Below are 14,541 nucleotides of genomic sequence, written 5' to 3'. Positions count from 1 at the left end.
AGGCATTGGTGTCCAGCATGGGGCGAACATATTCGCTCGTTATTTGCGCGCAGTGAGGTGGACTTCTGCGATTTGTCGCGCGCCCATCGCATGTTTTGTGGGTAGCAACTCGGCTAGCAGGCATCGATCTATGAAAGGTGCAATAAATGCCCTTGTAATTGTTTGCACTACTGTGTTGTCATTCCTTTGTCCCAAGAGCATGGGTGAGAACCCCATAATACCAAGCAGAGCTAGTACAATGTGGCAGTTTATTTTACTCTATCTTATCACCATTTTTTATTATCTACCGTACAATGAGGGCATAGTTCCCTTTGGATCCCTGGTGAAGCTTGGAAAGGATTCAGAAAGACTGGTGTTGCTCAACACCTTTATGTTTTGTTAAATGCTGAACCGCTTTTAACCTCAAATGCAAATTTGGGTGTTGCGCACCAATCTTCTCATGGCAGAGCAAGGAGTCTGCGGGGCATGGAGAGATCTACATGCTTCCACCTCCTGCAAACCTAGGATTTTCTCGAGTACAGACAAGCTACAACGGCAGCTACATCATCAACGTTTCTGTGCTTTGAGACAAATGCACACATCATAGCCAAGGCACAATATGAAATTAAAATACAAGGAACTCACGTGGTTGTGACTCGGCCATTTCAAGTGCAGTGATTCCAAGGGACCACAGATCACTCTGCAAGGGTACACATAATACCAAGGATGTCAGGGAAAAGTTCTGTTCAGCTTAGCCGCAATTGAAGCCACGAACACGCAACCTACACATGCAAATGGTGAAAATGTGACAAAGCGAAGCAGTACTGTCATTCCTGTAACTAGACTACACAGCCATTAAGTGCTTGGAGTATACTCACCCTGTTGTCGTATGTAGCATCTGGGTTCTCATCACAAGCTATCACTTCTGGGGCCATCCTAGCGTATTTAAAAGAAAAAAAAAGAACCATCAACTTAGGCATAGTCTCTGGTTCAGCACATTATTTAATATGAAACCATGTGTAAATTAATATGGCATAAAAACTACTTCAGGCAGCAGAATTTAAGCAGTGTACCTTTACTGTTTTTTCTGAAATTGCATCTTTGCACATTTCCCTCCAAGAAAACTCAAAATTTATGTGTGAGCACATTCCACAACAAGCCTACAGCAGCCACAAACTGTGCCCACTACATTCAATGAAGGCAAGATTTAGCATCTCAAGGGATTAGTATGTTCATAGATTGTTCTAGTATGCCACTAGTGAACACAGCACTTATACTTATTAATGGCCAAGGTTAGTCCACTGCAGGCCAAATGCCTCTCCTCGAGGTCTCTAATTATCAGTCATGTTTCACCCAGACTTTCACCCATGAATTTTGCAATCTTATCACACTATGAAACATTGTTCCAGCGCACAAATAAACACAGAAAACAGAGGAAGACAACAAGAACACTGGTTGTTCTTTCTCTGCTCGTCCATGTTTATTTGTTCACGGGAACAATGTTTTATAATGCTATTCACAACGAACTAGCTCAGCTGTCTACACTTGGCTCATCACGCTATGCGATTTGTTGTTGCTCGTGATCCCATTTATTTCCCCTTTGCACCCAAAATCGTGATCTCATTTATTTCCCAAAAATATGAGATGGCAGCCTAATCAAAGTGCACCGAGGAAAGCATCTCAAAGGAAAGCCTAGCACAAAGCATCTTTACCTTGTACAAGGAGGTCACTTTGTGCAGTATATATTGCAGTTAAAAGTTCACATAGATTGAAGAGTGTAAAAAAATTGAATTGAAAATCACCTCCACTGAAACACATTATGAAAGGGACAACACAAAAACATCTGGAGCTGCATGCCAACACAGCGTGCAACCCCAAAATGAATGAGGCAGCGCAGCTCAATGCTGAGTGCTAAAAGTTATCTAACTCAAGGGCACATAGCCACTTGCTAAGGGAAAATGCGGAAATGTTTGAAGGTCCAACCTTGGCTGTTGATGCTACGTATTATAGGTACATATTGCTGCTCTGGTATAAGACGACATGAAATTTCTGCCTTTGTGGTCTCCCTGCCATATTTTTTTAAGAGAATGTCATTCTTAGACAACCATCACTGTCCACAATGCATGCTGTCGCAAGTTGAAGAGAGCCTAAAGCTGTGGCTGAGAACAATTTAACAATAAGCATCTGTATCAAAATGCACGCGAAGGCATGTGAATAACAGGATGGCTATTATGAGTACTTACCAATAAGGAGTTCCAATAAATGTGTTACGCCGTCCTATTGTACGGTCCAACTGAGCACTTACTCCAAAGTCCACTGTTCAGAACAAGGCAGGGATGTCAGTAATTAATACAAGAAACAGGCACCAAGATATGCCTCAGGTTTTCTAAAAACTGGTGCACGAGCTAACCAGAGTTTGCACATTGTTCGTAATTTAAGCACAAGAAGGATAGAAAAGTGTTTCAGTTTTACCGTGAAGGCATGACAAGTTCAGAAACTCCTTATATGAAATTAACCTCTTCCAAATACTAAAATAATTCATATAATGCCTGCAGATTAGACTTCCCATTGGTTAATCATCTAGAGCTTGAGTTGGCTTTTCATGCAATTATAACCAGAATTAAAACGTAGTTCAAATAACTCAATTTTTCACTTCGTCTGCTTAGCATTTGCCATGACATTGCACTTACATTCTTGTGTTAAATATGCTGCATCAAGCCACACCCATTACCACTTATGATGCACTGCGCTTGTTACAACTAAATAACCACTTCGGCTTTCCTTGTATCTAAGAAACGCAGGTGCTTTAAGGTGCTTTAAAATAATAATTTCTTAAATATTTGTACTAGAGATTTGAAAATTCATTGACTTATATACTTTCAAGCAGATTTCAAATAAGTCATTTGTTTTTGTGCAGCTGCTATAGTTCTTTAGTTATGTCTTGCACAATAAAAAAATATGGTGATATTATGGGCACTTTATTGAGCAATAAGTTTTCGCAAAAAAGCTTTGTACTTTAGCTTATTTAGCTCTTTGTAGACAGCAAAGTGGTGATGTCTATCCAAACAGCATGTATAATTACTGGAACTATGAAAAAAAAAAAAAAGTTAGGATACTTCAACAAATCTTTTTCACAATCTCATGAAAATAACTTTGTACACTTATAACTGTCTTATACTAACGAAATTTGACATACATGCTCTTGGAGATATGCACAGTGCTGGTATCTACTTGAAACTGCAATATCCCTCAGCAGTAATTGCTAAAGTACAAAGTTATGTTTCATGGAATTGAGAAAAAAAATTGTTGAAATGGTCCAATTTTTTTCCCTATTTTCAGTAATTACACATGCTGTTTGGCTAGATATCGGCACTTCACAATCTACGAAGAGCTAAACAAGCTGCAGTGCGATGCTTTTTGTGAAAATTTAGAACAAAAAAAAAGTGCCCAGAAAGATTACTATATTTTGCCCTTGTGCATCCCATCCCATTAAAAGCTATAACAGCAACACAAACATTAGTTACATATTTGAAATATGCATAGAAAACTATAATTTGCTGAACTTTGAAACCTCTAGTACAAGTAATAAAAAATAAGTTGTTTCAAGGAGCGTCTCCTCTTAATTGCTCAACAATTTGACATGCCAGTTTGCTTGTGAAATGCCCTTCCCAATAGCACTGCAGAATGGACGGACTGACAAAATTCCACAAGCATACAGACATACATTTTACCTTAGCCCCTCTCACCTGATGAAATAACTAGTGATACGAGTGCTTGGAATTGCTTTTTGCCTTCAGGCAAAACTTTCTGCCTTCTTTCAAATAATTCAAATGTTACTTATATTTGAATGTCACATACTTCACTTTGTTCTTCACTTGCCAGAATGTGCATGTGTGTGTGCTTTATTTTTTTTTTTTCGATTTATGTTGATTTTAATAATACAATGACTCCCACAGTCCACACCCTGTAGTACTTGGTCTGTCGAAGTACTTTCAAATAACATGGGGCTAAAATAAAACGAAAGTTGTCATTTCCCATTCAATGGGATAAATACCTATGATGAACTGTGAAAAATCTTTTTCAGTACAGTTGAACACGAGTCAGATTCACAGAACTTTCTGCATATATGTGCAGTTTATGACTTGCCAGCAACTTACCCACGATCACATCAACTCCTGTTATATTGGCTGGCAAATCAAATGTAAGTTTCATTAACTTTGCCTCTGCTCTTTTGAGAACCAATAGCAATTAGTTTAATGCATTAAGCTTGTTGTATTACTGAAGAGGCATCGTAAATCAAACTGGGTTTAGTTTCAGCTGAGGAAACTTGGACATTGCTGCAATATGTTACTCACCAAGCTTCACTTCAGCATTGTCGGTGAGCAAGACATTCTGCCCCTTGATGTCCCTGTGTATAATCTTGTTGGCATGCAAATGGCTCAGACCCTAAATGTGAAAGAGGACAGGACAAAGGGGGTGGGGAGCAAGCAAGAGTGAGTAAGTTGGCAATGCGAAAATAAAGAAAATAACTAAAATAACAGCAGCAAACTATCTCCTACCCTGAGGATCTCTCTGCATATGTAAGCAATCCACTCTTCCTTCAGTGACTGGCCCTTGGTTGCTGTAAATACCACATCGAGTGCAGTCATGGCTGGTACTCTTAGCAGTTTAAAGATACACTAAAGCAAAGCATTAATACCCCTGACACACGGGCACTCTAAAGCCCTTCAGGTAAGAGGACATGTACCAGAAAAGGCGTTCAAGTGCAGTGACACACGATAAAGGAGTATCTCCCTTAAGGCAAAGTTCCTTTGTGGGAAAGGAGATCGCGCATCTACTTTTCGAGAGGAAAGGGAGTTACTCTCGCACACAGCGTACACAGCTCGTCAATAGAAGTAAACCTGCCACACAACTATGGTGCCCCATAAGTATTTTCTTACCTTGCAAAAAAGTTTTTAATTTTTATCAGTAATGCAATTTGTCGAAACGTCAAGATTTACTCAAGCTATACTCCCAAACGCTCGCATAACGTCGCTAGTGCCGCCATATTGAATTCCAGTAGTGTCATTTCCTGCATCGTCCTTGGTGTGTTAGCATCGGTATGTTAGCATCGTGAAACCATCGTTCATTGCGCATGGTAGGCCCACCTTCCGCAGTTGGCGGCTCGAGGGGACACTGCCGAAGCAGTCAACATGAAGCATGATATGTTGAGTGGATGTTTGATGTTTTCCACTATCGCCTTGGCTGTGTTTATCTCATCTTCAAGAGATCCGAGAACGACAAGCGTCAGAGAGACCTCAACTCTTGTTTCATTGCTAGCGTTTCGCTGAGCCATGATGCAAATGCGCAGTTCTGTCAAGCGATCACAACTGTATGAATAACACATTGAATAAAACGCGTTAAGCCTGCACACATGAAGGAAGGGACAACAAAGACGTGAAAAAGGACGACAGAAATGTGGCCAGCACTATAATAAACAGCATGCACAGCTACTCTAGTACACTGTAGCATAACAAAACACTGACTGTACATAGTTGCTGGACCAATTTAAAGGGACACTAAAGGTTAATATTAAGTCAACATGGATTGTTGAAATACCATCCCATAAACCTCGAAACGCTTGTTTCGTGCGAAGAAGAGACTTATTTTAAGAGAAAATGCGTTCTGAAGCGTCCGCGTACCTCAAGCGCAGTTCAAATCACCCGCCCTCCGATCGAGGAATATTGACGTCATGGTCTCATAGTGACGTTGCGCCGTCGGTGAGTAAAACGGCTCCCGCAGACGGCGCTACGGATTTTCTGCACAAAACGCAAACGCGTGGCCAGAAACAGAGCCAAGACAGAGCCGACAGCAGCGCGAAAGCGGAAGTATGGTGGCTAGCGGAAGGGAAAGCGCACGACGATAAGCTAGTTCTTTATTTTATGACGCCAACTTCGACGCTCGTTGCAATGGATGACCCTGACAACGATACATTAGCTCGCGATGCTGGGCTCGAGTTCAGCGATTTAAGCACTGATGAACGTGACGTGCTGTTGAGGGCTCGCGCTGCCGGCGTCGTTGCGTACTACTACGACGACTGCCTGCTTTGGAAGGCACTTCACGCGACTTCAGTAAGTCGGCGTTGAACTCGTAATCCTCTGGACGAAAGTGCAGCGAACACATTACGTGATTTTTCGGCTCTTTGCCAGCGCGCTGTGGCAGAGGTACGGCACTTAACCACTTCGAACGGAGAGGTTCACTCCTTGGCACACAGTGCATAAGTAACGTTGGATTCGCCGCTGCAACTGCCCTTGGGCAAGTTCCACGGACCATTCGCGCATCCCACGACAACACATGGACGTGGCATTCTCGCTGCTTGTTCCAAATGCAAGTTTCGCGAGCCAGCAGGACCACCGCAGCACGACGCGATAAAGAAACAATTGAAACTCCAAAGCGCGCGCGGCGCAAAGTCGAGCGCGCAGAGTCGAGCGAAAACGAAACCTTTCGTTCACCCATACTACTCAAGGGTAACGTCAAAATTTTATTTTTTTCTTAGAATCGAATAGAAGTAGACAAGTAGCATTTTCTTCCGTTTTATAATCTAATGAAGGGATCTTTTTAATACGAGTAGTTGAGTACTAGTGACATAAATTATGATGAGGAGTGCTTTCGTCATCGGGCTAGTACCGGAATGTCGCTGGGGGGTCTCAAATCGTGTCGTGCATTTACCTCAATTTCTCGGTTACTAAAGCTCTGTTCGCGATTATATTGACGCCTTAGACGTTCTACAGCATTGCTTTATCACTTTAACTTGACTTTCTTGTAACCTTTAGTGTCCCTTTAAATTGCTGCTGAGAGTGCAAAAACATGAATAAAATAAGCTAATATGCACATTATAAGCCATCAACAAGAGAAAAAAATGTTTTGGGGTTCTACAGTAGCTAAATGTAATCCAGTTCTTAAAAATGTTTTCTCTCTTGCTGCTTTAACAGCCAGCGATATTTTTCTTGCGGCGTTCATCTGAGGAACCACCTAAGGAAGTTAGTGTGGTGCCGTGTGTCATCGGCGCAACTTCTTTCTGCAAAAGGTCCTTCAGAGTAACAAAAGGGGTTTACTGCAAAGGATTTTAGTTCTGCCCGTGTGTCAGGGGTATAAATTAGTTTGCATAGATAAAGCCTTCTTTGAAAACTCTGTTGTTAATTTCAGTATAATAGGTTGATTATTAGAAGAGAAAATGAAAGTCAAAGTTTCAGTTTCGTGACAAATTCCCAACACCAGTGCGTCACTGTGAAGTCGTGGATTTCAAAGTACTTTTTTTTTTTATTTAGGCAGCGTTGGGCTCAGCAAAAGTTCCTGAAACTCCCCATGTTCATTATTCGGCTCCTTTAGAACACTATGAAGTCTATCTTTACTGCTAAAGAATTAACTAGGCCCTAGAAAGCGCTGTCAAAATCCATGACGCCCCAGTGAGCTGGATCGGCAACTTCAAGCAGGCGTTGCCACACATCTTGTTATAGCACTATTCTGGCTGACCAAGTCTTATTGCGGTAAGAGTGGCGTTTTTGATATTGCAAAAAGGGTAATTTACTGATACAGAAGAAATCATTTTCTATTTAGTGTCCCCTTTAACCCATGCATACATGAATGCGCTTAAGCTCTGGCCTCTTCCTCAACTGCATAATTTAACGACTGTACCTGCACTAGCTGGTCACTGTTCTCCATGCACTCTTTCGTGTGCAAGATGAACTGAGCTTGTCTAGCATTCACTTGGTGAAATTGCCAACGAAAAAATTTATCGTACACTGTTAGTACTCTGCTGAAGATGGCTCAAATTCACTGATTGCTCTGCATTTCTCTTCACAACGTCAGATGGTGTAAGAGCCTGTTCAAGGGATGGTCCTTGAACGTAGTTGGCACTTCTATTTGTTCTTGTGCTATTACATTCAACTTCAATATGGCAGCACAGCACAGCTTTGTGCATATTACTGCATTTCCATGCCTTCACACAAGAAAATGCTTCTAAATTGCTTCTTTCATAAAAGCCACCACGAGTGTACAAAATATACTTATGCACATAATTCTTTGTTGAAAAAAAGGAGAAGGGGGAGAGGCAGAAATGAAAATTAGAGAAACTGCCTGTTACAAGCTGATACAAGTAATGTGCATGCATACAAACACACGCATAAATTCATGCAATTCGTAAATGCACGCGCGCGCGCGCACACACACACACACACACACATTTTTAGAAGTTCTTGTGATTTCTGATCTGTCCTTAAAAGGGTTACTGCTTTTCAGTTATTCCTGTGTTAAACAGATGCTTGATAGGCGCTCTTTGATTCCAGTGTCAAACAGGAGCTGAATGCACTGATCAGAAAATTAGATAGTGCAAAGGTACATTACTGAAGAGCAGTTACTACTTCAGCCTTGAAACTGTACCCTTTTCCACTTGCCTGAGTTGATGACTATATGTATCCCTCCAGGGAGTATACGGCATAAGACACTTTGACAAACATATGACGCGTTCAGCACTGTGCTACTGGTAGGCATGACTGGCACAAATAATCAGCCTTTAAAGTGTCAATAACACTTTTAGTAGTTACAATGTGATTACAACTTTCCATGTTGCTACTCCACACTGCACAGTACAGTGGCTGAAAGGCCACTGTACTGCGCAGTGTGGAGTCAGTGCACAGTCTTTGCCCGTACCAGTCTACCTCCTTCCAGTTCTGGATCTTTTACTAAAATACCAAGCACTCAAAACAAACCATACCTTAACCAAATCTGTATTGGTCTGCTTAAATTAATATGGACATAACCATCTTGCATAATTTCAACAAAATTAACTGGATGTCCCGAAATGCAAATTTATTCCTAGGCAGCATTAATTATTCAAGCAAAATGGCACCTTTATAAAAAAGCCTCAATATAAGTAACCACTGTTTTAAGCGTTTTAACATGCCTTGTAACACAAATCCTCTAGCTAGCCGATACCACAAGATTTGAAATTTACTGCAAAAGGACTAGTGGAGAAAAGAGCACTGGAATGCCTTCTTTTGCTAAGAAACCAGGGAAGCAAGAAGAGTAGAGTTGGCATGGTAAACAATTGCTCATAATTACTGCAGTGGAACAGAAAATTAGACAGGACAAATGTTAAAAAAGTCACATGCACTTACACTTGACAAGATCTGTGACTGAACCAGCACCGCAGTACTCCATGACCAACTGAAAATGACAAAAGCAGCTATAGGACTTAAACGACACTCCCCATCTCTCCTAATAGCAAACAGGAACAAAATACTCACCCAGAGCTTATCATCTTTGCCTGGTGGACTCTTCTGTATGAATGCCCCATAGTAGGTGGCAATATTACGGTGATGGGAATACTGCACGGGGAACAAAAGGCCAATATTAGCTTCACACAACATCATCAGGGTATTTAACAAAACAAAACAATATTCTGGGATTTTACATGCAAAACCCACGATGCAATTATGAGGCACGCTGTAGTAGAGGACTCCAGATTAATTTTAACCATCTGAGCTTCTTTAACATGTCTCTAAATCTAAGCACATGAGCATTTTTTGCATGTTGCCCCCATTAAAATGTGGCTGCTCAGGCTGGGATCGAACGAGTCAGCCTGAGCTCAGCAGCTCAATGCCATAGCCACTGCGCTACTGCGGTGGGTTTCAACACATCTTATCTACTGTAGTTTAAAGGACATTCCCAGAGACCTTCAATCACAACTGCCCACACCAACAGTACTAGATATGTGCCTGCGGCTTCTCAATCACTCGCCAATCTATCCGATCTTGTCAAATACATTTCCTTTACCTAGGCACTCTTGTTACATTAACAGATTGCTGGTTATCTCTTCTATGCATCCCAAGACCTGCTCAATCCCACTTCTCCCTCTCAATCCCAATTAGTATAGCATCAGTCGCACTTTACATTCAATACATTCTGCTCTTTCCACCACTTAACATAATGCTTGGCAGTTGTCTCCCATTACTTACAGTACAGCAACACAAATTTCGAGTGCATGTCACGAGAACATGGTAGTGAGCAAACTTTATTTAGGCAAAACTGTGTGGCATTACCTTCCAGCGAGAGGAAAAGGGGTCATCACTCAACCCATTCCATATTAAATAACATAGCGCACTAACACTTGTGGATGGTAGTGTAACAATTTGCCCATACACTTACCTTCTTTAGGACATTAATCTCTAGCTTAATTTCTTCCTCTTCATCCTGCAATGCAAGGAACACAACAAGGCATAAGTGCTTTGGTCTTGTGCAAGCAAAAGGGAATGTAGAGAAAAGGGGAATTGTAACCAACTACCCCAAAACAGTACCCTTTTAAGGAATATAGGCTCTGCCTGACAAGTTCGGCACTCTCAGTAATTTCAAGCATTCTGTAGCTTAGGTTATTACATGTGGTTCAGGAACTCAAGAACAAGTTATCTGGTTCATATGGTTCATGAACACAGATAAATTGTGGCTTGAAAATATTACATCCTAACATTTGTTTCATTCTGATATTTTATCTATGCAGAAAGGGGGACTTCCAAAATACCTCATCCAATCCTTGCCACAAAGCATAGTGCCACAAAAGATGGCCATCTGCTAGCTTCTACACAAACTGATAAGTTGTTATGCCAGCAGTATTATACACTAAAACTTGCATGCAAAATTTCGTATAGCTGTTACTGTAATAATGAACAGAACATGAACCAAGTTTCTCCTTTCTCATATCAATTATTTGGTGATTATGCATGGCATCATCGACTCTCCTTCCCTTCCCCCATCCAGATAAAGTTTACATGTCAGCAAACAAGCCTCACAAGAAAAGAAGCCTTCCATAAAAATGGCTGATGTTTTAACAGAAATATAGTGGTGTTCTCTTTCTTGCAATCTGTTCCTGGAAGTGGTGCATATGTCTCAACTATTTACACATACTTCTAAGTGAAACAAAGCAAATACTGACACAGGCTAAAAACAGGCAATAATGCTTTGAAATTACACATGTCATCACAGTGAAATTATGAGCACACTATTATTGCTCTTCATTGGCTAAGCACAAAGTCCTTCCTATGAACAACCTTTGCACAGCTCATGCTGCCTGCCTGCACTACTTTTTTCCTACATAAAAATCCTCACCTCAGTAACATCCATAATCTTAATGGCCGCAAGCTGACCAGTCTTGGTGTGCCGACCCTGCAACGAAGGCAGAAAAAATTTTGCAACAACTACCATTGTGCTGCATTTTTTCTGTGCTAAACCATGGAAAATGAATGTTTAAACTATTGAACATGTGGGCAATGTACAAACCTTGTATACTTGTCCATAGGTACCATTTCCGACTACTTCAATTAGTTCAAATATACCAGCAGGATCCTGCAATAAGAGCAAAGTGAAAGAGTTAGAAACACTCAACTAAACCTGATGACAGCAAAGGCCATACAGCTTTTGACATGGTCAAGAACACCACCATAAGTTCGAGAGTGCCTTGTTAGTACAACAAGCTTGGTCTTGAACTGGTCACAGTAAACTAAAATGTACGTCTACACTTCCATGTCTGCAAATGCATGCTAGATTGGTCCGCTGCAAGCTTAAAGGGCCCCACAATGCCTTTTATGAAAGGAGTGGTTTGCGCATGGCATTAAAGGGCATTTACTCACAAATCTATACCAACAAGACGTTTGGGATTAGCCTTACATTACCAGAATTATAGACACTCAAATGTTGCTGCTGCCATGCCTTTACACCCTGCCCATTTACAGCAACCGCAGTCATGTAACAGAATGCCCAATATGCTCTGACCATCACTTTGCCGAGCCTTTGTATTGGCACGACATCAAGATTAAATAGCCTGACCCCCATTGCACTGCCTACCTTTGATTATAATCGAGGCACAGTGGCATCATTTTCTGCCATCAGATGGCACCACTGCACCATCTGTCATCAGGAGACCACTCAGCACATTTTAATAAAATGTGAAGGGATTACCCAGTGAGACCCGTAGGTAACATACGCCTTCCATAAGTGCTTGGATTTAAAGTGGGCAAGAGCAACAACTGGTCAGCGGTCGAGATAAGCAAGAGACGTTTAGAGCATTGGTGGAAATAAAGTAGGGAAGAGAAAGAAAGATTAAGGAAATGTATACAAAAATGTTAGAATCAGAAGCATGTATAGCATACCTCAACTCAAGCAGGCTAGGTGACTATCTGACACTGCCTGTTTTAAAGGATATGCCAATAGATCATCATAGATACATCTGCTTTTACAATGAGCATCACTTACTTACAATGTTTAAAGAAATAAACTTAGTAGCAGTTACGTCAGCTCTTGTGTAAAACTACTAAAGCAGAAAGATGGGGAGATGTCTTAAAGGTTGAAGGAAAGGACAAGCAGTCTTTCGAGTTAAATTGTATGTTACCAGCCTAATGTACAGAAACAATAATTGCCTCGGATGTTCAGATAATGATGACTTGTTACTAATCAAGTTTGTTTAACACAGAATGCAGAACTGAAGTTTTCACTGATTCAAACCGATCTGAGCTTGTTTATGTTTGTTAGCATAAACTAAGAATAAGTACAGCATACATTTATTTTATACGAGAACTCTATATGGCTTCCAAGCTAAAAAAAAAATGCCTTTCATGCTACTCTTCAGTCGAAGTATTTTAAAAAGATCACAGTGTAGAAGATCACCTGAGGAGCAATCCATCATTTTATTACACCTACTTGAGTTTATATGCCATTGTGATCAAAAGTGACTGCAAAACTAGGGAGTGCTTTTTCATTTCAGCAATTATATGTAGGTCGTGCACCGCCAAAGAACTATTCAAGGGTAATCAATTTCAAACATCATTATGGCATTACTAGCACATCTGCCTCCCAACACGGCCTTTGAAAACCACACTAACTAGTGGCAGCAAACTAGTGTTCATTGACGAATGAGCTAGCGTGGTTGCGACACAAGTGCAGGCAGTGTATGGATGAAAAGTTCGAGAGAAGGTGGCGAACCTGAACCAAGAAACATCATGTTCTTTTATTTGTTTTCTTTTCGGTTTCATTCCAGAATGAAACAAATTGTAATGTTCCTGTTAAGTTCCAATTCTACACCCTGGTTTTCCATGTAGGTTAACTGGTCGCAGAGCATCCTCAGCAAGTCACGAACAAAAGGCATTCTCATCAGGTAAATTTTGTACATTTGTGTTCCCAATTTTACTGGTCACCAGTTTACCTGTCAGCAGCCAAGATCATGTGCTGTGCATCTGAAGCCAGCGTATGACCGCAAAAACACATGCACTGTATGGAGGAGGACGACTTTATAGAAAGGGTTGAGAGCGATTATCCCAAATGATTGCACATTCGAACAACCTCCTTGCCATAACCCCCAACGCCACGAGCATGAATAGCAAGGTACAAACTTTCGCCAAAATGCCAAGTCTAAATTTGGGCCATACTGCAAAGCTACTGTTTGCTATGTAAATTACAGCTCGCCTTCCCCATATTACTTCCACCAGTTGGTGCTGCCACTCTTGATTAGCTGCTCCTGTTACCACCACTACACTACAACACATTCTCTTTCCATACAGCCTGCTTGTAATGCCACAATTTCTAGAAGGCTTTACTATGATAGCGGCTCAAGCTAGAAGAGCCCATGTTCAAGATACAAATCTCTCAAGCACTGCTTATCCAAATGCCCACGTCAGGACAACACCCAAGAATAGCAAGCAGTAATGAAAATAATTGCTTAAAATTTATTTCATGCATCTTGAGCCCCTTATGATCAGACTAGTACTGTGAAATGGGCTAATATGCTATGTTATAAAAGTAGACTGGACGGCAACTGTCTGTGACATTGGCACTTTTATTAGGCAGTCACATAGCATGCAGCATGTCACTTTTTGTTGCTTAAGATGATGAAAGCTTACGTCAGGAAAATCTCTGATCATCTCATTGTGGAGAGGCCAAACTATTCTCTTTTGTTCTTGCAAGTGATATATTTTTTAACGCTAAGGCATACAGTCAACTCGCTGGATAAAATTTTTTTTATAACTTCAGCAAGATGAAAGATATTGTTGCTTAATTTGAAACAAAATAATTAGCACCTGGAAAAGCAAGAGGGAGGGGCCACATACACACCAACTATGCAACAAATCACATTGTGGCAAGTTCCTAAAGTAAGTGGCTTGTTTTCACATTAAACATGTATGCATTGCAAAGAGAAGAGTGTAGCTGAAATGGCCACCTCCACATGACACAGCCTTGACTAGTGGAAACCCATAGGTCTATTCGATTCAGCCAAGTTTCTCTGCACCTTCTGCACCTATTCACGGTGCACTGCACCTAGACCCTCGATTCCCCGAGGTGCAGCAGTGCACCCTGCACCCCCGTGCTCGATTGAACGGGGTGCAAGGCAAGGTGCCGCCGCGGTGCACTGCACCCTTGAACCTTGCAGCGAGTGGGGCAGCCCGGCACCCCCTGCACTTTTTTGTTTGAGGTGCCGTGCACCTTTTTCTGAATCGAACAAACCTCTTTATTGACCCGCTGTGGTTGCTCAGTGGCTATGGT

At 41.3% G+C, this 14,541-nt stretch overlaps 1 protein-coding gene across 6 annotated transcripts in view; it reads right to left on the bottom strand.

The window, feature by feature from the left end:
• Window positions 1-14,541, bottom strand: part of msn (serine/threonine-protein kinase msn) — a 115,042-nt gene that overhangs the window by 98,128 nt on the left and 2,373 nt on the right. For all 6 annotated transcript variants that reach the window (XM_050189269.3, XM_050189270.3, XM_050189272.3 and 3 more), the window contains exons 2-11: window positions 11,290-11,355; window positions 11,119-11,175; window positions 10,165-10,209; window positions 9,264-9,344; window positions 9,135-9,183; window positions 4,539-4,600; window positions 4,335-4,425; window positions 2,223-2,295; window positions 858-915; window positions 625-679 (exon numbers count right to left, since the gene is read on the bottom strand). In XM_050189269.3, the coding sequence (XP_050045226.1) occupies window positions 625-679; window positions 858-915; window positions 2,223-2,295; window positions 4,335-4,425; window positions 4,539-4,600; window positions 9,135-9,183; window positions 9,264-9,344; window positions 10,165-10,209; window positions 11,119-11,175; window positions 11,290-11,355 (637 nt within the window). The remainder of the gene's footprint in view (window positions 1-624; window positions 680-857; window positions 916-2,222; window positions 2,296-4,334; window positions 4,426-4,538; window positions 4,601-9,134; window positions 9,184-9,263; window positions 9,345-10,164; window positions 10,210-11,118; window positions 11,176-11,289; window positions 11,356-14,541) is intronic.

The sequence above is a fragment of the Dermacentor andersoni genome, chromosome 2 (genome assembly GCF_023375885.2).
Source record: "Dermacentor andersoni chromosome 2, qqDerAnde1_hic_scaffold, whole genome shotgun sequence".
In the NCBI taxonomy this organism is placed as follows: Eukaryota; Metazoa; Arthropoda; class Arachnida; order Ixodida; family Ixodidae; genus Dermacentor; species Dermacentor andersoni.
The sequence above is the reverse complement of the archived record's forward strand: the minus strand, read 5'-3'. Positions and strand labels throughout refer to the sequence as shown.